Consider the following 18,012-nt stretch of genomic DNA (forward strand, 5'->3'; position numbering starts at 1 on the left):
GAAAAAAATAAAGTGCCTCCACAGGCATGCAGCCTGACAAAGAAGAAAAACTAAGCTACCACTAAGCAGCAACATCACAATCTACCCCAACATGCATCATTGACAGGTCGGCCCGCAGTTTATTTTGAGGTCTGCTTTAGGATGTACTATCCAATATCACCAATAGTGCTTCAATTCGCTGGGCACCAGTGGTGAAGGGGTTTTTTATGAATTTAAAGAAGATTATGGTGTTACAAGTAAGTATTGTTTTCTTCTCCAAAACGTGCACCAGATTACTGCTGGAAATGCAGGTTATGCTAAAGGTGGTAGCAACCAATATCAGGCTTGCAGCAGTTGGGTTTGAGGGGGGAGGGGCTTAAAAAGAATGTATATTAGATGATTTCATAATACAGCGATATTGATTCCAATCACGGCCATTTATTTACCCAAGTATTGCATTTTGGGACTTTTAGTGTTGATTAGGTTCAGCTGGGCTGATGGTCACACTTTTATGCAGTTAGAACATTAAACAACCAAGCTTTCTTACTGGCTGTATTTTCTGGCAATCTGCAATTTGATCTGGCTAATGACCCGTGATGTAATTTCCTGTGATATGACATAGGTCACATTAGGTCATTAAATGTGATGTAATTCTTATGCAAATATTTTTTGACAAATGAAAAAACTGTAGATTTCCTTCTGAGTGAGGCTGCATGGACTAATTTTCCTTTCACCATCTTCCTTTTAAACCGGAAAAAAATAAAATCGGTTTTAATGGTCAGGCAAAAATAAAATCGGTTTTAATGGTCAGGCAGCTTTATGCATTTTGAACCATTTTTTAAAATCCTAATGTTTTGATAAGAACACCAATGATGGAGAACTAGGATTACAAGTAATTTTTCCATCTCCATTGAACGCTTGATGACTCATTCTCCAGAGTATTACAAGGTTCAATTCTGACCCACCAAACAGAAACTGTGCATTACAAAGTTCTTCTAACATACTAATTTATGCTATCTTCTTTGGTTTCCTTTTTATGCCGAGCCCACTCTTACATTATTTCAAACTGTTTTTTTGATAACGGGGCCTGTCTAAACTTTGCCATTCATAAGCCCCACATACTTACTTTGGCTGCTGTCTTTGCCGAACACTGGGCGACGGTGTCAGCGTAGGCGAAGGAGATGGCTGCTGCAATGACTGTGGTGTTGGGGCTGGAGTAAGAGCAGGTGTAAGTGTAGGGGTAGGCGTAGAGGCAACGCTGGCCTGCAGCTGATGGTACAAAGGGGTAGTGATTGGCTGACTTGGGGTGTAATTGTAGCTTGGAGTCATTAGAGGTGTTGCCACAGGTTGCTGAGCTGGTGTTGTAAAAACCTGGAAATTAAAAAAAAAGTAAGTCAGGATAGGTAAACCTGGGCGGGGATTATTTTAATAGCAACAGGTCACATTTATATGCCTATACCCTTGTAGAACAAGTTACTTACCTTCGGTAACGATATATCTGTAAGAAACATTAGTTAGTGTTAGATTCCTTACCTTAGAATATCCCCAGGTGTCAGTCTGGATCCGGAAACTTTTGCGTAGCAGTACCCCTGCACGTCGGTAGGCGTCGTCTGCAGGCGTCCCCTGCGGCTCCGCGTCCGTCGTTGGCGTCGTACGCCGTGATGACGTCGCTGGAGTATATAGACGCCGCCTCCGCGCGCTGACGTCAGTTCTTTGTACACAGCTTTTCCGCGCCAGAACACGCAGAGCCGTGTGAGAACCAACACTGGTGCCATTTAGAAACTAGGGCCCTGAAAGGGATGTCCTTAACCCTAGGTATCAGTTCGCAGAACGGGGAGGATGGGTGGGTTCGGTAAGGAATCTAACACTAACGAATGTTTCTTACAGATATATCATTACCGAAGGTAAGTAACTTGTTCATCTGAAAGAAACACGTTAGTGTTAGATTCCTTACCTTAGAATAGATACCCCAGCAATACCAACCCCGGTGGTAGGTCTGCGAACCAATACATTCCTACACCAGAAAGTCCTGGAGGACAGAACGGCCAAAGAAGCCATCCCTCCGGACTTGACTGTCCAGGCAGTAGTGCCTCGCAAAGGTGTGCAGCGAGGCCCACGTAGCCGCCTGGCAAATGTCCTGCAAGGGGACTCCCCGGCCCAGGGCAGTAGAAGCCGCCGTGGCCCGAGTGGAATGGGCCCTCAGTCCAACAGGAGGCTCCTTCCGAGCCAAAGAGTAGCACGCTTTGATGCACAGGACGACCCACCGAGAGATGGTCCGTTTATGTACCGCCCGTCCCTTCTTCGCACCCACGTAGCCAACAAACATTTGGTCATCCACCCGGAACTGGCGTGTGCGATCCACATAAAATGAAAGCGCACGTTTTGGGTCCAGACGATGGAGCCGCTCTTCATCCTTTGAAGGATGCGGAGGCGGGAAGAAGGAGGGGAGGGTGATGGACTGCCCGATGTGAAAAGCAGAAACTACTTTGGGCAGGAAAGAAGGTCTAGTCCTTAGAACCACCTTGTCAGGATGAATGGACAGGAAAGGAGGTTGGACAGTAAGAGCCTGGAGCTCACTCACTCTCCTGGCAGAGGTGATGGCAACCAGGAAAGCCGTCTTTAAAGTCAGGAGACGGAGAGGACAAGAATGAAGGGGCTCAAAGGGAGCACACATCAAAAAGGTTAGAACCAGGTTCAAGTCCCACTGAGGCATCACAAACGGAACAGGTGGATACATGTGTGTGATGCCCTTCAAGAATCTCGTTACAATTGGGGACTTGAACAAAGAAGGCTGATCAGGAAGCCTTAGAAAGGCTGAAAGGGCCGAAAGGTAGCCTTTGATAGTGCCCAGAGCAGAGCCCTGCTGGGCAAGAGAAAGAAGAAACAGAAGAACCTCGGAAAGAGGGGCAGAAAGAGGATCCACAGCCTTTGCTGTGCACCATGCCACAAATCTGTTCCACCGACAGGCGTATACCGACTTTGTGGAGGGACGCCTGGCTGCCAGAATTACGTCACAGACTTCAGGAGGCAAGTCAAATGGCCTCAACTGCCGCCGCTCAATCTCCCAAGCATGGAGGTGGAGACTGGACAGGTTCTAGTGGAGGACCGTCCCCTGCTGCTGCGACAGAAGGTCCTCCTGAAGGGGCAGGCGGATCGGGGGACCGACTGACATGCTGAGTAGCTCGGGATACCAGTACCTTCGAGCCCAGTCCGGAGCCACAAGGATAACTTGGGCCCGGTCGCGCCTGATCTTCTTCAGCACTCTGGGCAGAAGTGGTATAGGCGGAAAGGCGTATAACAGACCGCAACTCCGCTCGCGCCGAAAGGCGTCGCCGTGCGAGTGCCGTCTTGGAAACTCCAACGCGCAGAACTGATGACATTGCGCGTTCTCTTCTGTGGCGAATAGATCTAACCAAGGCTCTCCCCACTGCAGAAAGATGCCTTGCGCCACGTCCGAGTTCAGATGCCATTCGTGATCCATCGAGCACCGACGGCTGAGTTCGTCCGCCCTGGCGTTCAGAGAACCTGCCAGGTGTTGAACCGTCAGAGTCACGACCAGATGCCTCTGATCTCTGCCTCTCCCAAGTGGCCACCCCAGCCCTGGAGGGACGCGTCCGTCACGACAACGTGCTCCGGTTGGGGAAGGGAGAGGGATCTGCCTCTGACCCAATCGCGGTCCGTAAGCCACCAATGCTCTTGTCTCGCAGTGCCCTCCGAGATCAAGACGTGGTCGGACAAGTTGCCCTGATGCTGGGCCCACTGAAACTTCAGGTCCCACTGCAGAGCCCACATCCGCCACCTGGCGTGATGCACCAGAAGGATGCAGGAGGCCATCAGCCCCAGAAGCTGCAGCGTCAACCTGACCGAAACTCTGGATAACCACTCAAAGATCGGAATCAGAGCCTAAATATCCTGAACCCGCTGTTCGGGAGGATAAACCTGAAACTGCGCCAAATCTAGAACCGCTCTGACGTAGAGGAGCTTCTGAGAGGGACACAGGTGTGACTTTGTCACATTGATGGAGAACTCCAGCAGGTGCAGGTGGGCGGCCGTAGTCTGGAGGTGGTTGACTACTGTCTGGGGCAAGCCCGCCTTCAACAACCCGTCATCGAGGTAGGGGAAGACTGTAATCCCTAACCTGTGCAGATGAGCTGCGACCACCGCCATCACTTTCGTTAACACCCGTGGGGCGCGGTATGGCCGAAGGGGAGCACGGTAAACTGAAAGTGCTTGTGGCCTACCGCGAACCGCAGGTAACGCCGGTGGGCCGGCAGGACGGGAATATGAAAATAAGCGTCCTGCAAGTCCAACGCTACCATCCAGTCTCCCAGGTCCAGGGCAGCTAAGACCTGAGCCAGTGTCAGCATCTTGAACTTCTTACAGAGGAAGCCGTTGACGTTCCGCAGGTCCAAGATAGGGCGTAAGCCCCCTTTGCCCTTCTTGGGTACCAGAAAGTAGTGGGATTAACAACCACACCCTACTTCTGTCCCAGGAATGCGCTCGGTGGCCCCCTTGGCCAAGAGGGCCGTAACTTCCTCTTTTAGAAGTTTCAATTGATCCCCTGACACGCGGTGGTACTGCGGTGGCATGGCTGGAGGGCACGCCTCGAAGGGGAGGGAGTAGCCCCTTCGAACGATTTGCAGCACCCACCTGTCCGATGTGACAGTGCGCCAGTGGAGGTGGTGATGGCGAACCCTGCCCCCCACTGGCGTCACATGGGCCTGAAAGCCCGGACTAGGAGGGTTTTGAGGCGGATGCTGCAGGGGCTGGTGTGGACTGGCCTCGCCGTTGTTCCCGACCGCCGCCACGGCGGTTTCCACGTCCGCCACTGCGCTGGATAGTAGTCTGCGACCGTGGCTGGCAGTACGTGTGGGGGTGCCCCATCCTTGGCCACGAAAGGAGCGTAAGGCAGCCGTTTGCTGGCGCGGGCTGAGAGGCCTAAGGACTTGGCCGTAGCCTTGGAGTCCTTAAAGCGCTGTAGCGCATGGTCTGCCTTGTCGCCAAAGAGGCGACGGCCATCAAACAGCATGTCCATAAGGGTATTCTGGACATCAGCCGAAAAGTTGGAAGACCTCAACCAGGCGTGGAAACGAATCACCACCTTCTTTGCCATCGCTCTGCCCAGTGAGTCCGTGGTATCCAGCCCACCGTACCCCATCTTGATACCACCGCCAGGGCTTGGGCGAGTTTAGTTCGGACCCCCTCAGGACATTGTGGCAGCAGGTCCGCGACCGTGCCCCACAGAGAGTGGGTGTAACAGCCCAAGAGGCACATGGTGTTGACTGACCGCAACCCCAAACTCAGGAAGGAGAATACCTTTTTCCCGTATTGCTCATACCTCTTGGATTCCCGATCGGGGGGAGCAGTCGGTAATGCGGTCTGGGAGTTAGAGGCATGGATGACCAGGATCTCGGGGTTGGGGTGGGTGGACAGGAAGCAAGGGTCGCCCGGAGCCGGGCGGTAGCGCCTGGCCACGTTCCTATCTACAGGCCGACCTGTAGCGGACTTGGACCAAGTGTCCAGAAGAACATCTGACAAGGCCTCATTAAAACTGCGGTTTAAGGACCTCAGTGAGGAGGTTAGTCCTCACAGCCGCGACGGGGAGCTCAAGGCCCAAGGCCTTGGCAGCCCGCGTCAGCACCACACTATAGGCAGCCCCCTCCTCCGTAGCCACGGTAGGAGGGGAGACAAAACCAGTGTCGGGCGAAGTGTCCAGACCACTGGCCTCTCCAAGCTCACCTTCCCAGTCCTGAGAAGACTGGCACTCATGTGCCAGAGGGTCCTCAGACCCCTCCCAATCCTCCTCGGCACCCATCACCTGGTATTCAGGTTCAAAGGATGGGGCCGGGTCATAGAAATAGAAATCTTCAAGCGGCACCGCTCCGACGCCACACTCGAATCGAGGGTAGGACCGGGGACGGCGCCGTAATGGGACGGCGCCGGGGGAGACACCCTGGGGGCCGGCGCCAGTGAGGTCGTAAGGTCGAGCGGCGATGACCCGGATCTGGCGGGGCCCTGCGGCGTCGGGACCGAAGTCGCTGACTACGCCGGGGCTGAAGTACCCGCCGGGGCCAAAGCACCCGGCCCGCATGGGGACCCAGTCAGGCCGCTTGGCCCGAAGGCGCTGCGGAACCAGACGGAGGAGCGAGCGACCTCATGGCCACGAGGAAGGCTTCGATCTCCTCCGGCTTCGCGTTCTGCCCAGGGACCGGCAGGTGTGGAGCAGGCCGCGACACCTGCGGCTCTGGCGGAGCTGCGGCGGCGGTGTTGCCCGAACGCCCGCCGCATTGCGCGAGCGTCGGGGGGGGGGGGGGGGGGGGGGAGGGGAGTCACAAGAGCGATGACGCCTCTTCGACTTCCTGTGTCTCTTACCGGAGGACTTAGAGTCCGAAGACTGATGACGACTCCCGGAGCTATGGTGACTCCGGCCCCGCGACCGGTCCCTCGACCTCCTTGCAAACCGGGACCTCGAGTGGCGCGGGCTGACTGCCGGAGCTCGAGTCGCTTGCGTGACAGCTCCCGTCTAGCCTTGGGACGTCAGGGCCCGGCAGTCGGAGCAGGACTTGTCGTCGTGGTCTGGGCCCAGACAGAGAAGGCACCGGCGAGGGGGGTCGGTAACAGACATCAGTCGGTTGCAGTCGACGCAGGGTTTGAAACCGGGCAACCCTACCAGCACCGTCGGAGTCGATGAGACTTCGAAAAATGATCAAAAAGTATCAAAAAAGTTAGTAAAAAATGGACTACGGTACAACTTTTTCCGGATCGGCGCTTGCTGGCGCGGAAAAACGAAGAACTGACGTCAGAGCGCGAGGGCGGCGTCTAAGTACTAGGACGACGTCATCACGGCGCCAACGACGAAGGATGCGGACGCCTACCGGCGCGCAAGGGTACTGCTACGCAAAAGTTTCCGGATCCAGTCTGACGCCTAGGGATATTCCAAGGTAAGGAATCTAATACTAACCGGTTTCTGTCAGATAAGCTTTTACTCACCTGTTTGCAGGAATTGTCCCAGTGCTGCATCCAGGCATAACGCACTGAGTAAGAAAAGGAATCCAAAAGTAACTTACCTGCTATTTTACTGAAAACCCAATTCAAGTCTATAGACTGTATTTACAAGTGATTGCATTTCTCTGAAACACTACTGTAAGGCAAACCTTAGTACATTTACAATCACGATTGAACTGTTTTACAATCAGCATTTGCTACTGTAAAGCATTTTGTTGCTTACCTGTGCAGGCTTGCTTGGTTCTAGAAATAAAATAACTAAAATATGTTTTTATACAATAACAATTCATCTCAAGAACAGTCTATGAGTGTGTGAATTCATTTGCTGACTGAGTGTGTACAACAAATGCTTCACACTGTCCTCTGATATTGCCTTACTGCTTAACCACACTACCACAAAGATAAAGTAAGGTTCTATCTAACTTTGCCTCTACCTACCATTCGGGTTCCACTGGACTCTGTGCACACTATACCTCACATTGCTTGGTCTAAGTGCCCAGAGGGATGTCGGCGAGGGACTCATTAAAAGGCAGCAGGGGCTCCCAAGAGGCCGCTCCCGGCTGAAGCACCTCAGTCAGGAGGTTAGTCCTGACTGCCACCGTAGGTAGCTCAAGGCCCAAGGCTCAAGGCCTTAGTCCCCCTACGTAACACCACAGCGTAGGAGGCCTCCTCCTCTGTAGCCATAGAGGGGGAGAAAGCATACAAAGGTTTGGTGATGTATCCAGAACACTGGCCCTCACCCAACTACTCTTGCCAGTCCGGCTCCTCAAGTTGGCCTGCTAGAGGGTCACCAGACCCCTCCCAGTCCTCCTAGAGAAATGCAATCACTTGTAAATACAGTCTATAGACTCTCTCTCTCTCTCTCTCTCTCTCTCTCTCGATCTGGAGTGCCGCGGTGAGCCTGCACCTGGAGTGTTGTTGTTTTCGCGGAACCCCCCCAGCATGTCAAGACCACGAGGTGTGAATTGGGATGCAAGGGGAGAGAGGAGGCATCACTGTGTGCCTGATAAGGGGACAAAGGTATGGCCGGACCCTCCAGGACCCGGGGATGGTGTTGCGACCCGGTGCCAATTGTTATTGGGGTACCACATGGTGCAAGGTCTGCCCTGTTACTTAATGGGCTTCCTCAACGGACTACCAAGACCAGCATGTACCGGGCTGGAGAATGTAAGCAAAACAGCTGAACATCATTGAGCGGAGGAGGGGCACGAAACCACCTGACTGGGAGTGGTCTCGGGAACAGCATAACATCGTTTGACCCCCAGGAACTCCAAAGACACCTTGAGACTGGCACTGATGAGGCCGTTTGAAGGCTAAAACGCGTATGCCGAGCGTTTCAGGGACAGCTTTCCTTTGCGCATGAAACATCATTAAAGCCATATCTTGTTCCCCGGAGTTGTGTCGCGCTGTCTACTTACTTGGAAGAGAGCATTGACTTTATATATATATCCGCCTTGGCAGTGAATATTCCGACACACGGCGGTGATCAAGGTGCCGCAATGTGGCTATAACAAAATAACTGCCATTACTGTACAATGATTTCTTTTCTTACTAAATGTACACTAAATGACACAAAACAAAAAGTGACATCGACTCCTTTTTCTGTCAGAATTTATCAAAATGAAATTATATTTATTCAAGTATCATGTTTTCCTTATTCAATTTTTGTATTTTCCATTTTTCACAAAATTGCACCATTAAAAACACATGAAGCTACAAAAGCAAAAAGTTCAATACATTTGCATACACTCAATATTCCGGATTATTCACACCTTCAATCATACCCACTCGACACATTCACCAGATACAACAACCAATATATTTAGAACAATCAGATCATTTGAAAACATATCTTATTATAAAGCCATAGAAAAATAATAAGTTCAACACAATTTGATTTTCACAAATGTTTTGGATTTTAAGTTTTTTCACTCTTATGGCTGAAGAGACTGGTCTACGCGTTTCGAACTCTGGCTGGTTTATAGAGTTCTCATCAGGACCAAAAGGAGGGGGCCTGGCTTGGATGCAGAGGGGAATGGCAGCGTGAGCCTGGAGCTCCGCGCCCGATCCCCGATGACATCCTGAAAAACGGCACGAAATCCAGCGTGCGCGAAGGCATCCTGGCAGTGTGAAGCATCGGAGGGACGGCGGCACCCCAGGGCCAGGTTGAAACGCCACTCCGGCGATTAAAACCCTAATTAGTGAGTGCAATATCACCAAGGTGCTCTGGCCCAAAATGGCGGATGGGGCTCGGAGCTGAAACGATAGAGAACCGCTGGGGCGCGGCGGCTCCATCCACAGCATCGGGGAGTGAGACGGCACCACCTGAGCCCTCCTGATCATTGTAGCCGACGGGGGCCGGAACCTTAACCCCCCCCTTCGGGTGGGGAAAGAATTGACCTCCAGATGGCCGGCATTGTCACAGGAACTTGCAAAATGGCGGCCGCCCAGTGATTCGGCAGGGGAGAGGGTCGCTGCATTATAAGCGGAGCACGAGCGTCTGCTGCATGGCGAACGGCGGAAACCTGCCTTGGGCCCACTCGCGAGGAAGACAACACATCTGCCCAAGCGGAGAGTGGCTCGCCTGACGACTGGAAGCAGGAGGGTGGCGAGTCTAATAATGCTGCGAGAGGACGGGAAGTGCCCGGCACCGAACGAGCGAGGAACACCCCTGCTGGCGAACCGGGTCTGAGGGAATAAGGGACCCGTGCAGCATTGAGCTTGACCGCACTGCCGGAGAAGTGGAGAGTGGCACTCAGACCGGCCCGGAGAGGCGGGGAGCCCCTGAGAGAGGATCGGACAGAGGTTGATTCGGGGCTCGACCGCTAACAGTAATAGTAGCGCCAGAGCTGGTACAAGCGGGAACACCAGAAGGAGCGCCCCTTGCGAGAACCCCCCCTGCACAGGCAGCACCGGGAGCGGCACTGATTACGGAGGGGCCCCGGAACTGCGGCAAGAAGCCCTGAAGCAGATCGGCACTGCGACCCAGGCCCCGAGGGCGCTTGGAGGCCTGAGAAGTACTGGGCCCTACAAAAGAACGGCGCCGTGAGCTGGGACATAGACGCAGCTTGAAGCCCCGTCGTACATTTGAGGAGAGCGAAGCGGGGAGGCCATAGTGGTGGGGGATGTAAATAGAGGAAAGGGCTTACCCCTATTTAGGGACCAACTTCTACACTACCCAAGAAGAGAATGCCCCCCGAGGACAGACATCTAGGTGGGGACAAGGAAGGAAAGTCACCACTTTCTCTGAAACAACCGACTCCGAAGGGGACACCCCTGAGGAATATGACCCCAGTTATGAACAGGGACACAACTCTAATCAAGGGCACAACTCCAACAGGGGAAATAGAAATGGAGGATATGACCGCAACTACCAACCAAATCGTTTTTTAGGGAACCGCCGGGGCAATACCCGTCCCCCATTGAGAACACCCCAAACGAGGAACTACCATCAGGGTCGCGGACAGCCGCAGATGTATGTGCAGACCCCCCATCATCAGTATTGGCGAACATAAGGGGGCTCCCTGTGTTCAATCTATCCAATGAAACAGTAAACCCTGAGGCCATCCAACTTCTATCTAGGGGCCTATCATTCGTACCATCTACTAACTTCAACAAATTTGAATTGAACAGAGATTTACAACTATTCTTCAGAAAAGTACGACTTCAAAAGTTCTTCCTGGATGCGCCCCCCACTAACAATGAAAATAACAGATCTGGCTGTAAACCCCCATCTTCTTTTACACCATCTTTGGAAATGGTGGGACCAGAGGTCGACATATTTGAAAAGACAGTCATGCAAAAAATCAACAAGATGACCAAATATGTACCCTTACCAAAAGCCAACTTATCCATCCAAGAAAATAAAGCCCTGAAAGAACTGGAAACTAACAAAAACATCACAATTAAACCTTGTGATAAAGGTGGCGGTATTACACTACTTGATACCACCGACTACAAAAGGAGAATGAATGAACTGCTGTCGTCCTCAGGCCACTACATTCGGGTTACCAGGAACCCCGAAAATTCCCTTAAAAAACGAATATTGACTATGGTCCAAAAAGCGGTCACTCAAGATTACATCTGTGAAGCCGAGGCTGAGTTTCTGACTCCTTCCAATACCAAAATACCTATCGCACAAGTTACTACTTGTGTAACGATATATCTGTAAGAGACATTAGTTAGTGATAGATTCCTTACCTTAGAATATCCCCAGGCGTCAGACTGGATCCGGAAATTTTTGCGTAGCAATACCCCTGCGCGCTGGTAGGCGTCGTCTGCGGCTCCGCGTCCGTCGTCGGCGTCGTGAGCGCCGGGATGACGTCATCGGAGTATATAGACGGCGCCCATGCGCGCTGACGTCAGTTCTGATAACACAGCTTTTCCGCGCCAGATACGCAGAGCCATGATAGAACTAACACTGGTGCCATTGAAACTAGGGCCCTGAAAGGGGATGACCTTAACCCTAAATATCGGTTCGCAGAACGGGGAGGATGGGAGGGCGGTAAGGAATCTATCACTAACTAATGTCTCTTACAGATATATCGTTACACAAGTAGTAACTTGTGCATCTGAAAGAGACACGTTAGTGATAGATTCCTTACCTTAGAATAGATACCCCAGCAATACCAACCCCGGTGGTGGGTCTGCGAACCAATATCACACCAGAAAGTCCTGGAGGACGGAACGGCCAAAGAAGCCATCCCTCCGGACTTGACTGTCCAGGCAGTAGTGTCTTGCGAACGTGTGCAGCGAGGCCCACGTGGCTGCCTGACAGATGTCCTGCAGGGGGACACCGCGGCCCAGGGCAGTTGTCGTTGCCGTGGCCCGAGTGGAGTGAGCCCGCAATCCAGCCGGGGGCTCCTTCCTCGCCATGGAGTAGCATGCTTGGATGCACAAGATGATCCACCTGGAGATGGTCCTCTTGTGTACAGCCTTTCCCTTCTTCGCGCCCACGTAACCAACGAAGAGTTGGTCATCCACCCGGAATTGGCGAGTGCGGTCCAGGTAGTAGGAGAGCGCACGTTTTGGATCCAGACGGTGGAGCCTCTCTTCCTCTTTCGAGGGATGCGGAGGCGGAAAGAAGGTGGGCAAGGTGATGGACTGCCCGATGTGGAAGGCCGTGACAACCTTGGGCAGAAAGGAAGGTCGTGTACGCAACACCACCTTATCAGGATGAACAGACAGGAAAGGCGGAGAAGAAGAAAGAGCCTGGAGCTCACTCACCCTCCTGGCAGAGGTGATGGCAACCAGGAAGGCCGTCTTCAGCGTAAGGAGGCGAAGAGGACAGTTATGAAGTGGCTCAAAGGGAGCACACATCAGATAGGTGAGAACAAGGTTCAAGTCCCACTGGGGCATCACGAAGGGAACAGGAGGGAACATGTGTGTGATGCCCTTCAGAAATCTACTCACTATAGGGGACTTGAACAAAGAAGGCTGATCTGGTAGCCTCAAGAAGGCTGAAAGAGCAGAGAGGTACCCTTTAAGAGTGCCCAGAGCAGAGCCCTGCTGGGCAAGGGAGAGAAGAAAGAGCAGCACTTCCGAAAGGGGTGCAGAGAGGGGATCCACAGCCTTTGCTGCGCACCATGCCACAAATCTATTCCACCGGCAGGCGTATACCGACTTTGTGGAGGGACGCCTGGCTGCCAGAATGATGTCACAGACCTCGGGAGGCAAGTCAAATGGCCTCAACTGCCGCCGCTCAATCTCCAAGCTTGTAGGTGGAGACTGGACAGGTTCGGGTGCAGGACCGTCCCCTGCTGCTGCGACAGAAGGTCCTCCCGAAGAGGCAGACGAATCGGGGGATCGACTGACATGCTGAGTAGCTCGGGATACCAGTATCTTCGAGCCCAGTCCGGAGCCACAAGGATAACTTGGGCCCGGTCGCGCTTGATCTTCTTCAGCACTCTGGGCAGAAGTGGTATAGGCGGAAAGGCGTACAACAGGCCGCAGCTCCACTCGCGACGAAAAGCGTCTCCGAGCGAGTGCCGCCTTGGAAACTCCAACGCGCAGAACTGCTGACATTGCGCGTTCTCTTCTGTGGCGAATAGATCTAACCAAGGCTCTCCCCACTGTCGAAAGAGACCTTGCGCCACGTCCGAGTTCAGACGCCATTCGTGATCCATCATGCACCGGCGGCTGAGTTCGTCCGCCCTGGCATTCAGAGAACCTGCCAGGTGTTGAACCACCAGAGTCACGCCCTGATGTTCCAGCCACTGCCAGAGGCGCAGAGCCTCCTGGCAAAGGGTCCACGACCCCACACCGCCCTGTTTGTTGCAGTACCACATGGCGGTGGTGTTGTCGGTGAACACTTGCACCACGCTCCCCCTGACAGAGGGGAGGAATGCCTTCAGTGCAAGACGAATCGCCCGCAGCTCCAGAAGGTTGATGTGGAGCCGGGACTCCGCCGGAGACCAGAGGCCTCTGATCTCCGCCTCTCCCATGTGGCCTCCCCAGCCCTGGAGGGACGCGTCCGTCACAACTACGTGCTCCGGCTGGGGTAGAGAGAGGGGTCTGCCACTGACCCAGTCGCGGTCCGTGAGCCACCACTGCAGTCGTCTCGCAGTGCCCTCCGAGATCAGGACATGATCGGACAGGTTGCCCTGATGCTGGGCCCACTGAAACTTCAGGTCCCACTGCAGAGCCCGCATCCGCCACCTGGCGTGACGCACCAGAAGGATGCAGGAGGCCATCAGTCCCAGAAGCCGCAGCGTCAACCTGACCGAGACCCGGGATAACGGCCCGAAGATAGGAATCAGAGCCTGAATATCCCGAACCCGCTGCTCGGGTGGGTAAACCCGAAACTGCGCCGAGTCGAGAACCGCTCCGATGAAAAGGAGCTTCTGAGAGGGACACAGGTGTGACTTCGGCACATTGATGGAGAACCCCAGCAAGTGCAGGAGGTCGGCCGTAGTCTGGAGGTGGCTGACGACTGTCTGGGGCGAGCCCGCCTTCAACAACCAGTCGTCGAGGTAGGGGAAGACTGACACCCCTTGCCTGCGCAGATGGGCTGCGACCACCGCCATCACCTTCGTGAACACCCGTGGGGCGCTGGTGAGGCCGAAGGGGAGCACGGTAAACTGAAAGTGCTCGTGGCCTACCGTGAACCGCAGGTAACGCCGGTGGGCCGGCAGGACGGGGATGTGGAAATAGGCGTCCTGCAAGTCCAACGCTACCATCCAGTCTCCTGGGTCCAGGGCAGCCAGGACCTGAGCCAAAGTGAGCATCTTGAACTTCTCCGTACGGAGGAAGCCGTTGACGTTCCGCAGATCCAAGATAGGGCGTAGGCCCCCTTTGCCCTTCTTGGGTACCAGAAAGTAGTGGGAGTAACAGCCACGTCCTACTTCTGGCCCAGGAACGCGCTCGATGGCCCTCTTGGCCAAGAGGGCCGAAACTTCCTCTTGCAGAAGTCGCAAGTGATCCCCCGACACACGGTGGCATTGAGGTGGCATGGATGGAGGGGAAGACTCGAAGGGGAGGGAGAAACCCCTTCGGACAATTTGCAGCACCCACCTGTCCGAAGTGACTGTATGCCAGTGGGAGAGGTGATGGCGAACCCTGCCTCCCACAGGCGTCACATGGGCCTGAAAACTCGGACTAGGAAGGTTTTGAGGCGGGGGCTGCTGATGGAGGTGTGGACTGGCCTCGCCGCTGGCCCCGACCACCGCCACGGCGGTTCCCACGGCCGCCACCGCGTTGCTGAACATTCTGCGGCGCGTGGCTGACGGTCCGTGGTGGGGCGCCCCTTCCGTGGCCACGAAAGGAGCGAAAGGCACCCGATTGCTGGCGTGGGGCCGCAAGGCCCAAGGACTTGGCCGTGGCCCTGGAGTCCTTAAAACGTTCCAGCGCATGGTCTGCCTTGTCGCCGAAGAGGCGACGGCCATCAAACGGCATGTCCAGGAGAGTGGCCTGGACATCGGCCGAGAAATTGGCGGACCTCAACCAGGCGTGGCGTCGAACCGCCACCGTCGTTGCCATCGCCCTGCCCAGTGAGTCCGTGGTATCCAGCCCACACCGGATGGAAAAGCGTGCCGCATCTCGGCCGTCCGCAAGGGTTTGGCTGAGTTTAGCCCTGACCTCCTCAGAGCATTCTGGCAGCACCTCCGCAACCGTGTCCCACAGAGTGTGGGTGTAGCGGCCCAAGAGACAGTTGGTGTTCACTGACCGGAGCCCTAGGCTCACAGACGAGAAGACCTTCTTCCCGAACTGCTCAAATCTCTTGGATTCCCTGTCGGGCGGGGCCGACGGGAATGCGGACTGGGAGTTGGAGGCCTGGATGACCAGGCTCTCGGGGGTGGGGTGGGTGGACAAAAAGCAAGGGTCGCCCGGTGCCGGGCGGTAGCGTCTGGCCACGTTCCTATCCACAGGGGGACCTGTGGCGGGCTTGGACCAAGTGCCCAGCAGAACGTCACACAAGGCCTCATTGAACGGCAGAAGGGGCTCCGCGGAGCCGGACTGCTGTTTGAGTACCTCAGTGAGGAGATTAGTCCTCACGGCCGCGACGGGGAGCTCAAGGTGTAGGGCCTTAGCTGCCTTCGTCAACACTACACTGTAAGCAGAACCCGCCTCCGAAGCCACAGTCGGGGGCGACGTAAATCCAGTGTCTGGCGATGTGTCAATACCACTGGCCTCCCCAAGCTCATATGTCCAGTCCTGATGAGACTGGCAATCACGTGCCAGAGGGTCCTCGGACCCCTCCCACTGCTCCTCGTCGCCCAGCTCCTGGAGACCAGGATCAACAGCCAGGGCCTCCTCGTGGAGATAGAATTCTCCGACGGCCGACGGAATCGGCGCCCAGCGGCGCCCCTCCGACGCCTGAGGCGGACCGTAGGAAGCATTGGGGTCGGCAACCACTACGGCTGCCGGGGACGACACCTGAAGGGACGGCGCCGGTGAGGTCGTAAGGTCGACCGGCGAGGTCCCGGATCCGGAGCCGGATCCAGCGAGGTCGCGCGGCGCCGGGACCGAAGTCGCCAGCGGCGCCGGGGCCGAAGCACCCGACGTCGTCGGGGCCGAAGCGCCCGACCCGGAAGGACCTCCAGACGGAGCCGATCGGCCCGAAGGCGCCACGGGAACCGACTGAGGAGGGAGGGCCCTCATGGCCATGAGGTACCTCTCGACCTCCTCCTGCGACGCGCCGTGCCCAGGGACCCGAAGGTGTGGGGCAGGCGGCGACGCTTGCGACTCCTGCGGAGCCGCGTGGGCGGTGTCGCCCGAATCCCCGGTCGCATCGAGCGAGCGACGGGGCGGGTCGGAGGACCGATGGTGTCGCTCCGACCTCTCATGCCTCTTACCTGAGGACTTGGATCCAGACGATCGGTGACCACTCCCGGAGCGTCGATGACTCCGACCTCGCGACCTGTCCCTCGACCTCCCGTGGGACCGGGACCGGGACCTGGAGCGGCGCGGGGCCGACTGCCTCAGCTCGAGACGCTTGCGGGACCGCTCCCGCCTAGCCTTCGACGTCAGGGCCCGGCAGTCGTCACAGGTTCGATCGTCGTGGTCGAGGCCTAAGCACTTCAGGCACCGGCGATGGGGGTCCGTGACCGACATGAGTCGGCCGCACTTCGAGCAAGGCTTGAACCCGGGCATCCCTGGCACCGATAGTCGAGAATCGACTAAGTAGAGGATCAAAAAGATCAAAAAAGTTTTCAGTCAAAAAGTGACTGGGGGTAGAGCTTCTTCCGGATCTGCGCTAGCTGGCGCGGAAAAAAGAAGAACTGACGTCAGCGCGCATGGGCGCCGTCTATATACTCCGATGACGTCATCCCGGCGCTCACGACGCCGACGACGGACGCGGAGCCGCAGACGACGCCTACCAGCGCGCAGGGGTATTGCTACGCAAAAATTTCCGGATCCAGTCTGACGCCTGGGGATATTCTAAGGTAAGGAATCTATCACTAACGTGTCTCTTTCAGATATATATGGTTTACCAAAAACACACAAAAACAGTGTAGACCCCCCCATGCGACCAATAGTCTCGACCATTGGCTCTGCCACCGAGCCATTATCAAAGTACATCGATAAATTTCTAAACCCGATGGTTACAGAATTGGAGTCATACGTACGGGACACCAGGCACTTTATTCAGCAAGTGGAAGGTACTCCGTTCTACGAAAACTCCGAAATAATGGTCACACTTGACGTGGAGGCACTATATTCGAACATACCTCAAAAAGGAGCATATGATGCCATTGAAACTGTTCTTTCCATAAATACCAATATAACCAACCCTGATTTCATCCTTAAATGTCTCAAAGTAGGCCTTTTTGAGAACTACTTTGAATTTGACAACACATTATATAGACAGGCCTCTGGTGTAAGTATGGGAGCGAGCTGTGCCCCTAGTATTGCCTGCCTATATATGGGTGAATTCGAAAGGATAAATATCTTCAATGAGATGGCCCCTTCTTCGAAAACGTCATGAACTGGAAACGGTTCATCGACGATATCTTTTTAATCTGGAGGGGGGCACAAGACCAACTGATTGAATTCATTGAATGGCTTAATATGGCAGACAACAATCTGAAATTTACCAGCCACACCAGTAGGTCTAGAATTGAATTCCTAGACATCTGGATTGAACATAAGAACAACATCATCAAAGTATCTTTGTATACCAAACCAACAGTGCGAAACACCTTGCTCCAATACGCGAGCTTCCACCCACGCAGTCAGAGGGATAGTATCCCCTATAGCCAGTTCCTTCGCATTAGAAGGAACTGTACTGACTTACAGGATTTTCTGACCCAGGCTGACATACTTCAGGAGAAACTGCGCTTCCGTGGATACCCCCCGAGACTGATTAAAGAGTCCTTTAAACGTGCCAGATACACCAACAGGGAAGCTATGTTCACAGAAAAAGAGTCGGAGAAATTAAACCAACTAGTATGTGTAACTCGTCACTCCGAAATGAACCACAAGATTAGGCAAGCGATAAATTCAAGCTGGCATATCTTGAACCTGGAGAGTGAGAAAACACACTTAAGACGACCCATCTTCGCCTTAAAAAAAAAACAGAATCTAAAA

General features: G+C 54.5%; 1 protein-coding gene across 1 annotated transcript in view; it reads right to left on the bottom strand.

The window, feature by feature from the left end:
* The window catches only part of LOC147730350 (transcription elongation factor SPT6-like), a 430,594-nt gene that overhangs the window by 17,549 nt on the left and 395,033 nt on the right, over positions 1-18,012 (bottom strand). Inside the window, exon 13 of the mRNA XM_086955156.1 lies at positions 1,106-1,350. Within this exon, the coding sequence (XP_086811282.1) occupies positions 1,106-1,350 (245 nt within the window). The remainder of the gene's footprint in view (positions 1-1,105; positions 1,351-18,012) is intronic.

This window comes from Lissotriton vulgaris, chromosome 2_1 (assembly GCF_964263255.1).
Source record: "Lissotriton vulgaris chromosome 2_1, aLisVul1.2, whole genome shotgun sequence".
In the NCBI taxonomy this organism is placed as follows: Eukaryota; Metazoa; Chordata; class Amphibia; order Caudata; family Salamandridae; genus Lissotriton; species Lissotriton vulgaris.